The 16,579-nt window shown below is 38.6% G+C and overlaps 1 protein-coding gene and 3 long non-coding RNA genes across 4 annotated transcripts; 2 read left to right on the top strand and 2 right to left on the bottom strand.

Annotated features, from left to right (window-relative positions):
- Positions 1 to 291: 291 nt before the first annotated feature.
- On the bottom strand, positions 292 to 4,769 carry LOC103720879 (Sec23/Sec24 protein transport family protein). The gene is made up of 2 exons (XM_008810831.6): positions 3,812 to 4,769; positions 292 to 2,133 (listed from the first exon to the last, which is right to left on the bottom strand). Exons 1-2 carry the CDS (start codon positions 4,511 to 4,513, stop codon positions 475 to 477), a joined length of 2,361 nt encoding a protein of 786 aa, XP_008809053.3. The 5' UTR covers positions 4,514 to 4,769; the 3' UTR covers positions 292 to 474.
- A 2,614-nt stretch (positions 4,770 to 7,383) lies between these two features.
- On the bottom strand, positions 7,384 to 9,574 carry LOC148699485 (uncharacterized). Its single transcript, XR_015974566.2, has 3 exons — positions 8,959 to 9,574; positions 8,256 to 8,297; positions 7,384 to 7,566 (listed from the first exon to the last, which is right to left on the bottom strand). It is a non-coding gene; the product is annotated as an uncharacterized LOC148699485 (long non-coding RNA).
- On the top strand, positions 8,502 to 15,164 carry LOC120104808 (uncharacterized). The gene is made up of 2 exons (XR_015974565.2): positions 8,502 to 8,856; positions 14,987 to 15,164. It is a non-coding gene; the product is annotated as an uncharacterized LOC120104808 (long non-coding RNA).
- Positions 9,595 to 14,418, top strand: LOC149750886 (uncharacterized). Its single transcript, XR_016398961.1, has 2 exons — positions 9,595 to 13,225; positions 13,686 to 14,418. It is a non-coding gene; the product is annotated as an uncharacterized LOC149750886 (long non-coding RNA).
- Positions 15,165 to 16,579: the final 1,415 nt, after the last annotated feature.

Genomic DNA, 16,579 nt, shown 5'->3' with positions numbered 1-16,579 from the left:
TCAAGAAAATAAATACTCAACCAAGTATAAGCGACTCTAAAATATGTCATTTTTCATAGTCAACCAAATATACTAAAACTATTTTCTCAAGCATCTATTTCTAAGAATCAATTTTTTAAGAAAAATATTTCAATGAGAAAAAAAATCCACGAACTAAACGATAGTAATAGTTTCTTTTCTTACTCCACAATCACCATTCAAAAAGAAAAAAAAAAATTGATCATGGAACATACATTTGGATTGGTAACCACGTTATTTTTTTTTTTTTGGCAAAACAATTCAAAACCACAATTAAGAAGCAAGAGATCAAGGGTGTATATTTCATTTTGCAACTATGATCAACCAAAAAAAAGTAGCAAACGGCAACATTATACAAGATGACTAACCTCACTCTTGTCGCCAATATGAATAAGCGGCAAAGTCAAGAAACGGGAGAACAAAAAAGGAAGACTCCTGTACACCTACACTAGCTCATCAACCCTGAACAGCCAAAGCCTGCAAATGCTCTATAAAAACTTGCAAGCTCACATCATCTGTAAATATGACTTCCAAGCCATCTATCAGCTGTGTTTTCTGAGTCACTGATGGGTTCAGCCTTGCAAGAAGAAATCTAGCTTGGCTACCATGCTGGTCGCATTTAATGAGTTTTGGGACTGGAATACGCTCTGCCATGAGCGCCTCTGCGTCAATCTCCGGTGCCACCAGCAGTTTCCTCAAATTCTCATGGTCTGGATCCTTGTCATACCCAAGCTTCCTCCACTGAGCAATCTTAGAACCACAGTGAATCACGATATGGAAATAAGAATCAAAGAGCAAAATAACATCTGGGGAGATTGAGCTGACATCAAGTAGCACGGGTACAGGTGGTCCATCAAACGAATACTGGAAAAGAGTAGGCTGGATCATGATAAGGGACCCAACCACCCCTTCCCTGTTCAGCATCAGTCGGAAGAAAGCAGTTTCGTCGGGAGTGCTATTAAAGACATCAATAAACTGTGACCTTCTCAGGTAATACATGAACTGCGGATAGAGAGAAAAGTTGGATGATAGCCGGAATGTAGATGGATCTTCTGGAATGTAGTCTCCAAACTTGGATGTGAAGCGAATAAGCATCTTATCCAGCCATCTGATGACATCTCGGGCATGGTATTCCTCTGCTCTGTGAACTGCAAGCCTGGCCATGACAGCAGCAGCTGATTCTTGATCAAAACCTGATGCAATTTCTGGTGACCGGGGCCCTACCCATCTTCTTGCAGCTGTCGTCACCCTTAAACGAAACCCACCATTCCCATGCTGGTAGCGTGTCATGAACTGAACAAAGAAGACTGGAGGTGGCTCAGCATTATGATCGCTGCTCACTTGAAAGAAGAAGGCTATGCAAGTTTTGTTAGTCAGCGAACTCAGCTTCCATGAAGCAGTTCCACCCTGGCCTATTTCTTTCTCACTCACCAAATTGTTCTTTGTACGAAGAGACCTGCAAGGTCCAAGGGCCCCACATATCTTAACCTCCTTTGTAGTCACTATGTCAATGGTCGCATCAAAGTTCATGTTTAGATGGTCTGTGCCTTCATGCTTAAAGATGTGCCTTAAACACTTTCTGAACTGTTCTGACTCGAATGACTCTGCAAGCACCAAGAAGCCACCAGACATCTCGATCGGATATCTTAGTTCTGCAGCTCCAACCTGATCCAGAGAACAAGCAAAGAGATCAAGAACAAAAGATCTGTCAGATAATCTGCGAGCCAGATGCTTGTAGAAGCTACGAGCCTTTTCACTGAGAAGGGCATGACCATTTATAATATCTTGGTGGGTACGAATGGCCTCACTAAAATCAGTCTCTGCAATCATCCCAGGCCCTGTTGTCGCAGGTCCAGACGTAAAAACCATTACTCGGCCACCAGTATTAGGTGCACAACCTTCTAGAAGTGCAACTGCTGTTGAAATCGCTGCACCAGTAGCTCTCTTAGGGCGATGCCCAGGCAAGGTGTCAGATAAGGAGTCGAGTTCTTCAATTGCATTGGTAATATTGAATTCACAATCAGAAACCGATAGCAGAAAACCTTGCTTTGGGATATGTCTAGATATGCCCAATTTGTGATGCTGAAGTTGAAAAATGCCCATGAGCTCTTGGATCTGGAAAACAAAATAATACGCATCATTACTGTCAAAGGCCAACTGGAAACAGCTTGGCACATAACTTTTTCCAGAAAACAAGATCAGAACAGGTCAACAATGATATTTATTTCGAATTGAACCAACTCGAACCCTCCTAGAGTAGATGGACCAGAAGCAGATTAAATCTCAGAAGATCAGAATACAAGCATCACATGCTACAGTAAGAGTGCTAATTTGCATGAGCTAATTTTAATCAGTGAAAATGCCACCGCATGAATAGGGCTCATTCCTTTGTCAAAAAATATATGGTACAAACTCAAACATAAACAATCCCTTCCAAAGAACACTCATTTGCCAGGAACTGGTTTAGGTCACCAGATATGGGGACTGCAACTTTTGGTTCAACATGTGGATTAAGGGTCAGAGACCTGACGGACAGCCCCCTTTGTATTGCTCACCATTTAAAAACTCTACCGCAATCATCATATATGGCGACCTAATCTCTTTTATATTTGCTAAGGTAGCATGAAGATGGCAATATAATGCATTTTACCTTCACATGTTGATTATTGCTGGGATTATATTTGCTAAGATTCTGCTATCATATGTTGCATTATCATAGAATGGAACACTGCTCACAGGTCACAAGACTCCAAAACAAGGATACCTAACAAATGATGGCTGCAAATCCCTCTCATTCTCTGATATGAATGGACTCAAGTAAAAGAAAACCATAGAACTGGCTTAGTCTTAGGACTGGGCGACAAAATATTTCACATAATTCCACAGAAAATTGTCAGTGAATTTTGGCAATTAAAAATAAACAAAAATAAAAGAAAAAAATATCAAAGAAGGAAACATGACTTATCTACATTATTAAGCTCTGTTAAAACTAATAATTAAAGAGATCAAGGAAAATGCTCAATTTCTTAATTCCTTTCCCAGAATTCATGAGCTTTAAAAAATAAGAAAAAAGACAAGTTCAAAGTGCTTTTTTAAGTGGAGTTGACAGAAATAGGCAGCCTCTCTACTTCATGCTTAACCAAATTGCTAAGTAACAGGTAAATATGGGTTGAGCAGAAAAAAAAAAGAAGTATTGAAAACTAAATAGCACATTTGTCAAACAATGGGTTTACCATTATAATCATGAGCAGAATTGATAATCAAACATGTAAAAAATATAAAATCAAGAAGATATTGTTCCACTTGGAAACCATGAACATTTACATTCGATTGAAAAGAATGCTTTTGGATCAACATTTCTATAATTTCAAATCAGCACCTTAACAAGTAAATATTACTGTCTATAATTTCAATGTATCAGAAGCACCAAAGACATAAAGAAACAATCAACAATTGAAAGAACCAATCCAGTGAGTAAGGGCAACAAAATAGCAAAATCTGCCGCTGATTTTCTTTTAATAGCTAACCAGCAGATCCGAAACAATAAATTGAGAAGTACTACAAATCACTATCCAGATTCATTCTGACGAACTGCATTTGCTTGCAACATCACGCACTTTTGATTCTGTACTTCCTAATTCACCAAAAATAAATCTTCATAATCCATTAGCAGTTCGCAATTACCCTCAACATCCTTGCTTTCGCTTTCCATCTAGCAGTCATGATGATCAACGGTTTGGAAAAGAACATAGTACACGAAGAATTAGAAAAAGTAGTGAGTAAAAATTTTAACCTTCTCTGAAGTGAGTTCCCGGTCACCGCAGAACAGAACAGCCCTGGAGCAGTCAGTGAACCCTAGGTCATGGACCCACACCATCGAGCCGAACGAGACCAGCCCCACCAGCGCGTTTTCCGGCAGCTGCGCCACTACATGCAAGATCTCATTTTTAAGCGTCCAGAGCTCCTCCGGCGCCGAGCAGACGTCCACAACAAACACGAAGGATGGCCCCGGCGGCCGGGAGGGGTCCGGCCGCGGCAGTAAGGAGGAGGAGGAGGAGAGCGAGGAGCCGAGGGAGGAGGCGGAGGAAGACAGAAGGGAGGCGGTGGAGGACGGGGAGAGGTCGAAGCCGCTGTGGGAGGTGGGGTTCCGCGAGGGGAGGTACTCAACGGTGGAGTAGGTGGGGAAGAGCTCGGCGGGAAGGTTGTTCTCGCCGATGCCGGCGTAGGAGCGAGGGAAGGGGTTCTTGTGGTGGCAGAAGGGGCAGGCCCAGAGGGCAGAACGGTAATCGACGCGGGCGTAGGGGTTGAGGGCGGCGCGGCAGCGTGCGCACATCAGGGGGTCGTAGGGGAGGAGGGGGAGGTCGGCGATGGGCATCAAAGGAGTGCACATCACGCTCAGAGGGACGACGAGGGCGGCAGCGTCTGGCCGCGACGAGGGCCACGAATTCCACGGCCAGCGGAGGCCCTCCGTCGCCTCCAGCTCCGCGAAATCCATGGCGGCAAGGTCGGCAGGACCGACGGCGGAAACGGCGACGGTGGTGGCGGAGGAGGAGGGTAGAGAAGCCCTCGCATGTGAGGAGGGCGGAGGGGCGCCTAGGGTTTTGGCCCGGCCATGGCTTCCGTGGAGACGAAGAAAAGAACCACCTCTAAAGGGGGAATTTAGGTTAGGATTAGGGTTTCTTCTTTTTTCTTTCTGGAATTATTTTTTCAATTAAGCTCCGGCGGAGAAACTCAAGGAATCGTTGGGTCCGCTGTCATTCAGCAGTTTCGAGCCGTCTACTGAAAGCCGTCTGATTTTGATCGGACGGACAAGAACTGGTCCTTCCAAGTAAACGACCAGGCGGCTCGAAAATTACAGTACCAGTCCGCGGTAAAGAAACCGCCAGTAGCAACAACAGCCTCAGAGGAATGGGGGGCTAACGGCTCTGTAAGAGTTAACAGCTGTTAACGGTTCAAAAAAGGGGAGGTTGTATCTCTGGCACGAAAGAAGGATTCATCTTCCCTCGTGCAAATCCACTGTTAGATCGCACCATAATCCGCTTTGAACTTGGTGCAGCCGATGCACGAGGAAATTAGGAGTAAATTGAGATCTGTGCAAAGACGATCCAACGGTCGAAGTTGTGAAAGAAGAACAATCGTTTGTGCGGGTAAAAGATATAATCCGTACCTAAAAAGAATCTCTCGTTGAATGATTAGTTAGGCAGACATTAGTACAACTATTTTATAGCCCATGTGTTTTTTGCCTCTCCGTACGTAAACTTCTGCCATTAATGTCGACACGCGGGTACTGTTTTTAATAATTACTAATTCATTGATTTTAACAATAATCAAATATATTATATCAGCCTCACTATTACCGGCAGAGCACTTCATATAAAATGAACCTTCCATATTACATTCAAAATAATAATTTTAATTTTAAAATATTTTATTTAAAATTTATTTCTTGATTTCAAAGAAAAAATAGTCTAAATATTTCTGAAATTAACTCTCCTTCCTTAGTTGAATTTAAGCTAAAATGAAATTTCAATGCATCATATATATATATATATATATATATATATATTTCTTTTTTAAGAAAAATGAATAAAGTAATATACAGCTCTCTTTTTCCTTGTATCTCTTTTTTATTTTGATCATTTGATTCATGTAGCCTTTTTTTCGTTCTTAAACAATTTAAATATTTTCTAAAACAACTACTTAAACCACTCAAAATCAATTAATATTTGATTTTAGATTTCTCACTGTAAGAATTATTTAGTGTAAAAAACTTCCATCCCAATATTCTGTCCTTACAATCCTTATCTCATAACAATCCCTTCAATGTACCGTAATTTTTTACTCAAAATTTCAAATAGTTACTACATTTCACGTCATATAATATATAATTTAAAATTAAGTGACATGAGAAAGCCATTGCGATGCTATCTTATTTGGATAGTAAACCACTGATACCACGAGAAAAATGAAGTGCTAAAATATGCTTTTGCTCTCTGCTCCGAGATATTTAGACGATAATAAATAATTGAGTAATTTTTTAGACTAAACATATGTTTAGAGAAGCCAACGAAGCCGCAGAGTGGGATATCATTTTTTTTCCTTTCTTTTATACTGCATGTACAAGAAGAAATATTTTTAATAATAGCCAAGCAAAAACTCTCATTATTAATATCAACATCAACATAGTGAATGGATGATTCTGTACAAACTGGGCTCCACCGAGTAATGAACTTTCATGAAGGCATAGCATTAACTCCCGTCAAGTATCTAATAATAATATCAGTTTAGATAAGTGTAATACTTGTATATTTTGGCTAGATAATATTTTTAAGTATTAATTATATCAATTCTATAAGTATCATTGATACTTAATTTTGATAATAATAAGACACTCTATTATCTATCACTTAAAAAAACAAATAATATAACACTCACTTATGACAGATATATGTTAATAAGTGATTATTAAAGGCCTATCTTTCTCTTGTATCAAGAGCCTATTTATTATCAAAATAAAGAACTATATGACATTATTAATATGGGTCTCCACGTGATGAGTAAAAATTTCAGCTTAGCAACGTTTCATTTCATATTACTAATTATTGGTAAATCTTGCTCGTATTTATTCTTTTTATTCCTAGTATATTTCCCTCACACAGTTATAACTATGATAATTTATTTACTAATTTATAAATATCTAAATCCACATAATTTTTTCTGGAGGTCACTAAAAATTATTGATCTCAACATAAATTTGGGTTGTTTTGTTTTCTTCTCTGAGCAAAGTACATACTGCAAAAGTTGACTGTTTAGACTGGCTTGTCTGAAGACTTATAAATCAAAAGATATAACACAACATAGAAAACTATTCAATTCATATTGTAACAACCCAGGACCTCACCCAAAATGGCTAGCCGGAAGATATTGTTTGGGTTCCTTGATCCTGTATAAGTACCCAAGATCTATCCAACGAATAACCAATGTGGGACTAAACACACGCCCACACGGGTCCTCACATACTTCCTCCGTTCAAGCCCTGACGTCCTCGTCAGGCTAAGGGTTCAAATCCATTCAAATCTAATCACAAACACTACGATCGATCCGTGGTCAACCCCAATGGATCCGTGCTGCAGTGTCCCCTAGTCCACATAAGTTATGGGCCGGGTCCGCTCTGATACCATTTAAGTTGTCACGCCCTCGGCCCGAGATCGCAAGCTGGGGGTCCGCGCCAACCGCCGCACACCTGTAGGAAACTCTCCCTACGAGCATGCAAGGCATCTAAACCAAACATCTCAATTATATAAATCCAAAATAATTTAGGCATCTTAACCAAATATCTCAAATATATAACTAAAATAATTCAGCTGAAATAAATGCAATCTTACTCCATTGACTGACCCAAATTATATAGTCTCACAGTTCTAAATACGCAGCGAAACAATAAAGATAAAACATCAGTTTAAATAAAGCCTAATCTAGGATAACTTGTGCTTCAGTTCTTCTAGTCGCTCTCCCATTTTAAATCCCCGATAGGTTAGTTCTCAGAATCTGTAAAACAACAAGAAATTGTATAATGAGCTAGACAGCCCAGTAAGTAATAAACACCTTAACTAGTCAATTCATATAATAACATAAAATATAAATACAAATTACGATGAATCAACATAATAACATAATCAATTCCTTTTCAAGCACAAATTCATTAAAATTCGTATTTTTTTAAATATCTATATACATAATCATAAATCTGATTCGAAACAAATCATATTCATCTCATCAGTCTTTAGCTATGACCACACTTATACCCTGTGGCTAGGCCAGAAACAGAACCGCGCTTATACCATGCGGAGTGGGCCAGAATACCGCACTTATACCCTGCGGAGTGGGCCAGAATACCACACTTATACCCTGTGGTGGGGCCAGAATTGCCAATGCATAACCCCCTATTGGCAGGGTCCAGAACATAGCCAGGCTGAGAGTTCTAAATCTGATGCACCTCAAAATTCTTTTGTAACATAATAGATATATCATAATTCGATCTAAATATGCATATACGATGCAAAAACAGTAATATAACAATAGTCCGAAAAATATTATTCCAATTCGCATATCCATTTTTCATTCAAAGCATCATCTCGTAAAATTCATAAATCACATATAAATTTATCAACAATTTATTTGATGCAAAAATAATATTATATAAATGAAGAGTCTAGAGAAGGCAGTTCATTACTTACATTGAACGCGATCCAATTAATCTCACAAATCCCTCGCAGAACCTAATATCCAAAAATTATATTTTTCTTTTAAAATTCATCACAATATATATATATAAAACTTAAATCTTAACATCCTCCCAGGACCGAACACGCGGAAGTATCCGACATCCTGGGTTCAGGTTTGTATTCGGGTTCATACCCGTAAACCACCCTCTCCCTTTATTTATTTATTATTTTTTTTTAATTTCTTTTTTCTTTCCTCTTCTTTTCTTTTCTTTTCTTTCTTTTCTTTTCTTTTCTTTTTTTTCTTTTCTTTTCTTTCCTTCCCTTCCCTTCCCTTTTTTTTTTCTTTTCTTTTCTTCTCCTCCTCTCTAGAATCTTCTCCCGTCTTCTTTCTTCCTTCCCCCCTTTCTTTCTTCTTTCTTTTTCTTTCTCCTCCTCCTCTTCTCCCGACTTCTTCTCCTTCCCCCCTTTTTTTCTTCTTCTTTCTTCTCCCGCGAAGGGAGGTCGCGAGCTCGGGAGAAGCCAAGTCGAGGCCGGCGGCGCCCGCGACGGCCGGCCCTCTCCTTCTTCCCGTGGAGGAGGCATGCGGACGGGAGAAGAAGAAGAGCCCGCGATGGTCGGCCTTCTCCTTCTTCCCTCTCTTCTTTCTTTCTTTCTTTCTTTCTTTCTTTCTTGTTTTCAATTGGTATAGAAAGAAATGAAGGGTAGAAACCCTTACCTCAGCCCCGGCGAAGATCCGGCGGCTCCTTTCTGACGGCAACGGAGAAAGAGGAAGATCCCCCGAATCGAAGAGGAGCGGGCTTCAGCGGCTCTCTCCCTCTCTCTCGGCCAGTAGCCCAAGGAAGAAGAACCCAAACCAGGAGGGGGGGGGGGCGTCTGGCGGCTCTTCTCGGTTGGCCTCACAAGAGGAGAAAGAGGAGAAGCCCTAAAACAGGGGCTCCTCCTTCTTCTTCGGGATGGATCTCTCCATCCCGCTGCCTCACGTGCGCCGCATGTGAGACTGGACTCTGGGACTGGGCCGGTCAAATGGACCGGGCCCAGTTCCAGGGTCTCACATCCTTCCCCCCTAAAAAAAAAATTTCGTCCACGAAATTTTCATACATGCAGTTCAAGAGTAGAGATACTTCTTCCAAACTAAATTATAACACTCTTCAAATCAAAGTCGTCTTGTCTGACCAATTTCAAATAGTTCTATTCACCACACTTTCTCTGCACATTCTGATTTAGACCTCAACATACCCATATCAAGTCTAGATTTTTTTTTCTAAAATTACTAGCTTGTTGGTACATTCATTATTATGTCTTAATCCATGTGAGGACCCATGCGGGCGTGTGTTTAGTCCCACATCGGTTATTCGTTGGATAGATCTTGGGTACTTATACAAGATCAAGGAACCCAAACAATAACTTCTGGCAAGCTATTTTGGGTGAGGTCCTAGGTTGTTACAAATGGTATCAGAGCGGATCCGGCCCATAACTTATGTGGACTAGAAGACACTGCAGCATGGATCCATTGGGGTTGACCACGGACCGATCGTGGTGTTTGTGATTAGATTTGAATGGATTTGAACCCTTAGCCTGACGAGGACGTCAGGGCTTGAACGGGGGAGTATGTGAAGACCCGTGCGGGCGTGTGTTTAGTCCCACATCGGTTATTCGCTAGGTAGATCTTGGGTACTTATACAGGATCAAGGAACCCAAACAACACCTTCTGGCTAGCCATTTTGGGTGAGGTCCTGGGTTGTTACACATATATTATAAATCTGCTAGAATATCAACCTCACAAGATGCAGGAGATATGATTTTTTCCTCTTTTTTAATTATTCTTGAAATTCAATATGGTAATGTAACATATTATAACAAAGGCTTTGGTAGCTAAATTTTTTTACACACTAACTACTGAACTTTAATGATAGTTGAGCAAAAACTTCTATCAAATATCTAAACGAATATAGTAATATTGGTTTAGATAAGTAAATACTTATCTCTTTTAGTAAATACAATCTAAACTAATGTTCTCAAGTATCAGTTATATTTATATTAATTACAAAAGTATAACTAGTACTTGATAATTGATACTGAATATTGGTAATAGTAGGTATTATATTATCTATATCTTATACTCACTTATCATCAAAAGAGCAGATAACATAATCCTTACTTATGATAGATATCTGTTAATAAAACATCATTGTAGGCCTATCTTCCTCTTGTATCGACTATAAGAGTAAATAACAACCATTATCATCAAGATTAGGGGGTTTTATTTTGCATATATATAACAAACTATCCAAAATTAAAAACTATATTAAAATAAGAGTCCTACTTATTATTCAAAATAAAAGACTATATTAATAGTATTAATAATATGAGTATCAAAGTAGCAAATTAAAAGTTCAGACCAAGTTGAGCCTCTATTTTAGTTATATATAATATAAAAGGTTCTCGAGGTTGACTTATGTGAATGAATTTGCACAAACTTTAAAGTTTTGATTTAATAGTAGAACAAGTAAGTTCTTCGTGCCTTACACAGGTTAATCCATAAGATTTCTAAAAATTTTAGGTTGAATGAAACCTTTTATGTTAGACAAATATTAATCTATAAACAATGGAATGCATGCAAATCTTAATACTATAATAAATAATATTAAATTATTTTGGCTTAATAAATGATGAATGTAGAAAAAATATAAAGTAAAATGGCATATTAAGTATTGTCCCATGTAGTATAAAAGGCATGACAACTACAAATTTGCCAAAATTCTACCTTGTGTGCAACTACTAATATGAATGCAAAAGATTGCCGGTTATCAAAATAATTATTGTCCTCTTGCAGAGAGCCTTAGAAAGAGGGTTATACTAAATGATGTAATAAATATCTTTTAGTTAGTATAAGTGTGAAAAAAATGTTTCAATAATGTATAAAGCAAAATAATGTAAACTAATAGCATTTGGAAATAATAAAAGTCTAAGTTTTATTTTAAACATCAAAATGTTACAAATATGTTGGAATGGAATTATTTTGTACTCTTTGTTTTCCTCTTCACAATTATTGCCACTGCTAGGATCCTCTTCGGTGCTTGTCTTGCAATATAATCTAATGATATCCTATATGAATGCCATATTGGTGATCTTTAAGATCTAATGGCCCTTTATTCTCTCTTTTATTGGAGCTAAAGAGGCTAATTGAACCAATACATGTCCTTTACTTGAGGATCTTTTCTACCTCATCTATATCCATTAGATAATGTTTGAGGTCATAGAACTATTTAATCCCATTAGCCTTAGATCCATGGTCAATCACTAGATTGGACGTAAGTGCCAATTAATTGATCAATATCATAGATGGAGCCAAATACTCCATTATAATGGATCAGTATCATATATAGAGCCTAGTAAATCACTTTTATGGCTTGCAAAGCCAATTCTTCTCATCCAATAGTCTAATTACATAATCAAACCAACTCCACGGTCTTTCGGCGGTGAAATTAGTGAGTCAGAATCTATGCCAGCAATCAAAAATCCTATCAAAATTGTGCATGATTTTCAAAATAAGTTGAAAAAACTAAGAAATATAGAATCACACCCATAGGGTAGATTAGTTATCCCAACCATAGGGTACTAGGTGTACAATCAATCAACACTTAATTTATCTCACCTATCATATAAAATGTGACCCTAACACCTAAGATTATAAATCACTTATGAGAATAGAGTTATGACATACTCCTAAGATAGTAAGATATAATCCCTCCATGTAATAGCGCATTGATTTGCAATTTCATCCTTCTACCATAACCAACAACTTTTATTAGTCCTCAGGAAAATAAATTGAATATCTGACCCATAACAGTTAAGCTTCTATTGAAATTATGAATCAACAAAACACTAGAGAAACTATTTTTCCAAACTATTTGCGAACACCATAATATATTTTGTATATTTATTTTATATACAAAATAAGATATCGTCAACATGTTTATAACAAACCATTGTGCATTTTTTTTCTCACCTAGTGGATGCCTTATAGGGTGTCTCACATGATCTCAATACAAATTTTATACACCCAATTAACCACTGTACACAAACTTGTATCTTGGTTCAAGTAGTTTGGCTATCAAAGTGACTCGATTCATGCTAGTTCATGGACTCCTTAGGTTAAGATATATGCAAGGACTATTGCATGATGAGAATATCGTTACTCTATGCCCATAGACCGGCCAGCCTAGACCAATGAAGCTCGGCCCTTTTTTTTTTTTTTTTGGTAACAGAGAGTGAGAGAACACAACATTTGAATAAAGGATATGCCCCTAGCATCCGCTCTAATAAGATAAGAAAGATTGGGAGGAAAACTTTCAATTCAAAGTTTTCTTTTTTTTGGCTATCTAATGAGGCCCGGCACTTTGGCTCGGCCTAGAGACGGAGCAAGTCCTAAAATGGTCTAGTCCCAAAAAAATATAAATGGTGCAAAGCTCCTATTTCAGGAGGAGGAGGAGGAGTCCTCAAACTTAAAAATGGAGGCTAGAAAACCCTAGCCTCCATCAAGGTCGGCCTAACTCTTAGGCGACTGAGGCGGTCGCCTAAGGCTCCGGCTCAAGAGAAGGTCTCAAAGACAAAATGACCTTAGGCCCCTAAATGTCATACCTGGGCCCAAAAATTTATTGGGCCCATATTTGAGCATTGGGCCATGACATTTAATGGGCTAACTGGGCCCATGGTTGACAACCCAGTGTTCGCTGCCACCTCATGCTTTATGCATGGGTGTGACTAGGGCCAGCTGGGGATCAGAGGAGGACCCAGCTGTTCAAGCCCCTCATAGGTGTGATACCTCATTTTCCCTTCCCCGCTCTTCTTAAGAATATCTATTAAACCTATTGGTTCTCCCTTGAAAAAAAGATAAATCTCAGGAACCTGTGAACCAGGAGAGGAGGTGTTGGAGTGGAGGCACCGGAGCACGGGATACTGCAATCTCCTTCGGAATCAAGGTAGATCCCTCCTGGCTACCTCCTTTCAATTTATTAAGTATAAGATTTAAAAGAAAGAAAGGAAGAAGAAAAGGGAGAGGGAAAGGGGAGGAACCAATGGAGTTGGAAAAAGAAGGGGAGGCACCTGTGGCCGTCGGCATGCCATCGACCACAGGCATCGCCGGCTCTCGGTGGCGGCCACCTTGAGGGCCGGAGAGCACCACTGTCCCAGGTTTCTCTTCTCCATCCCGTAAGAAAACAGAGAATTATGAAATTTAACCCGTCCCAACTTTATTGTGAATTATGTATCTTGAGTTATGAATTATGCATCATGTATATGAGTGGTATGTTTTAGCCATATAATGTATGATTATGCATGTATTGAGCTTATGCAGATTTTATTATGCATGCAAGATGAATTGGGTTACATTGCTATATAATTGTGATATCCATATGGAATAAGATAATGAATTGCATCTAGTTATGTGCACTGCTTGCAAGGGGTACCTAAGGGTTCTTATTGCTACGGGCCGAATGCAACTGAGCTGGCCTTGCCAGTGGCCGATAATGACTGAGCCAGCCCCGCCAGTAGCCGACTAATAATTGAGCAGGCCCCGCCAGTGACCAATAATGAATTCGTCGTAGCATCCATGAGGTACTACCTACAAGAAGTATTGTTTACGGACTCTTAAGAGCTACTGATCGAATGCAACTGAGCCGGCCTTGCCAGTGGCCGAGAATGACTGAGCCAGCCCTGCCAGTGGCCGCCTAATAACTGAGCTGGCCTCGCCAGTGGCCGATAATAACTTCGCAGTAGCATCTGAGAGTATGATCACAGCATGCCGGAGGCACGGTTATATATGTGCATTTCATGAAAATTCTTGATTGATATAAAACACTGAATTGTTTACTCAGCATGAATATTTTATCATGATGAGTTGTTATATAATATACATGTCAGGTTCTCAAACCCTATTAAAACATGTTTAGTATTTTTGCATAATCAAGCATATGCTAGTAGATATGCATGATTTACCAAGGTTAGCATGGTTCAAGTGTATCATTGTATATGGAACAACGGACATTTGATGTATATGTTAGCCTCTCAAATCCTGCATAAACATGGTTATCATATTTGATGTAAGTGACCCTGCACAAATCTTATTGATTGCAAATTACTATTTAAGTTATAAGTATGAAATGATGAAATAATATTTGATATGGTGTATTCTCAAAATTAGGATCAAGCATATGATTGTATGTGATTCATGAATTTGGTTAAATGGTATTTCTTCATGAATATATGATTGGGTATGAATTATGATTATGATATATTGCATGAAAATGATATTTGAAGCATGGTCATGAGGCTCGTTCCAGAGCCTGGGTATATGAGGCGGGTGTTTCCAAATCCTGCAGATGCGTTTTGGGGAGAAGCAAAATCGGTGAGGGGTTAAGTGCAGCGCATGCGCGCGCGTACGGACCCCGAAACCGGCCAACATCTAGCAGGGGAGCCCCGTGTTTCCCCCTCATGTGGGCCCGATAGTCACGTGCCCTGCACAGGCGGGCCGTGACATTTATGAACGTGCCTGGCCAAAGCATACATTATTTTACGACGGGTTTTTGAATATATCCTTTATGAAATGTTGTATTTTGCTCTAACTGCTATCTCCTTTAAATGATGCTAATCGCATGAATTCTTATGTTTGATCCGGTAAGATTATGTATGATTACTTACTGAGCCGTGTAGCTCATATCCATTCATTTACATTTTTCTTTCAGATCCTCATCACTGATAGCTGTCAGAGACACTTTAGTTTGGTATCAGGGCTTATTTCCTTTGGGGTAAAATAAATATGCTTTTGTGTACATAAACTACATAGAAGCTCTGTATTTGGGTACTGACCAGCATGTTGTACTAAGAATATTTTTATATATAAAGGTTTGGTTGGTTTGACTACCCTGTTACCCAGGTATGAGGCTTCGTGCTATTGTGGGCGGTAGTCGGCAATAGCACGGCCGTGTCACGGATCCGGATCCGGGGCGTGACATTCTTGTGGTATCAGAGCAATAGGTTAATCATGAGTAAAAATTTTAAGTTTTAATAAGGGAATGGGTAGTTAAGTCTCATTCGTGAGATTCTGCATAATTGGAAAGAAAGAAAAGATTTTATTGGTTGCATCATCGGTCAGTCACGAAAATTGCTTGACACGAATATTTGGATAGGTGACAATGAACAACAAAAAGAAAGAAGTTAAGGCTAATACAAAATCATTCTAGGGGCATGATTATGACAGGTATGGTATTAGAATTCAAGATTTAAGACTACCAAGGACTGAGACATAAGTGGCATCAAAGTTTGGATGTTTAAGATCATTGGGAATTGTAACAAAATTGGAGTCAGAGCATTAGTTTAAAACCAATAGAGACTGTGAGAGAAGTATATGAGGGCTCAGATTTAAGACCTCTAAGAGATTATGATAAAGATAGATGTATTATATCTTAAGTGGTAGGATCGTTAAGATGTGTCGGAAAGTTGGCGAGATGGATAGCAATTTAGGCAAGGAGACAAATATCTTTATTTACTTTTGTTAGTGATAAATGATGTTATTTTATCAGAATTTTGAAATGCAGAAAATAGAATGCTAGCAAGCCATGCCAAAATAAGAATAAGCTATTTTGGAGATTTCTCGATGGAGTAATTTGTATTTTGGATTATGATTAAATTAGATTTTGACTGATATTAAGTGGAGTATTGAAGTACATTGCGTATCAGTATATATGTGATTTTGGAAGTTTAACTTGATACTGAGTACTGTGGATAATATTTCTAGTTTGAAGTTGATTATTTTGATACCAAGATAGTGTTCATTCATAAGTTGTTTAAGGCTTGGACAAGGAAAGATATTTTTATTCTTTGAAGATGAAATCTGTATGACAATTATGCATGAAACTGTTATATAAGAAGAAAATATATTTGAGGATGATATTTAAGAGTTTCTCCTTTGTTTACTGGGAATGTGAACTATTGGATCTTTTCAAATTATAAAGCAAGATTAGTATTTTGATTGGAAGTCATTTAGTAAATTCTGAGAATAATTTTCAATCTTGAAGAATATTTTAGGCTCAAATGTTCTACTAAAGTGCAGTAGTTTGTGATCCTGTGATAAATCCATTAAACGAATATTAGTTGATGTTTTGAAAAAAAAAAAAAAGATGATCATATGGGGTCAGTAGGAAATGCGAGTGGAATCAGCAATAGAGTTTGATACGGGAATATGCCCAATAGCACATGATGTTTCAGGAGTTTGTATTTAGCAATCCCTGCTTCTAAGATTTGGAATAAAGTGTTTTATCTCTAATAGATGAGCAATT

The sequence above is a fragment of the Phoenix dactylifera genome, chromosome 18 (genome assembly GCF_051530095.1).
Source record: "Phoenix dactylifera cultivar Ajwa chromosome 18, Ajwa_hap1_PhDact_Kaust_v1.1, whole genome shotgun sequence".
Lineage (NCBI taxonomy): Eukaryota > Viridiplantae > Streptophyta > Magnoliopsida > Arecales > Arecaceae > Phoenix > Phoenix dactylifera.
The sequence above is the reverse complement of the archived record's forward strand: the minus strand, read 5'-3'. Positions and strand labels throughout refer to the sequence as shown.

What these genes read in the sequence shown, in the direction of transcription:
- LOC103720879 (XM_008810831.6), bottom strand. Translation starts at nt 4,513, where the DNA reads ATGGATTTCGCGGAGCTGGAGGCGACGGAGGGCCTCCGCTGGCCGTGG. An exon ending in GGGAACTCACTTCAGAGAAG is followed by an intron (nt 2,134 to 3,811) that starts GTTAAAATTTTT and finishes TTTGTTTTCCAG; the next exon opens with ATCCAAGAGCTCATGGGCAT.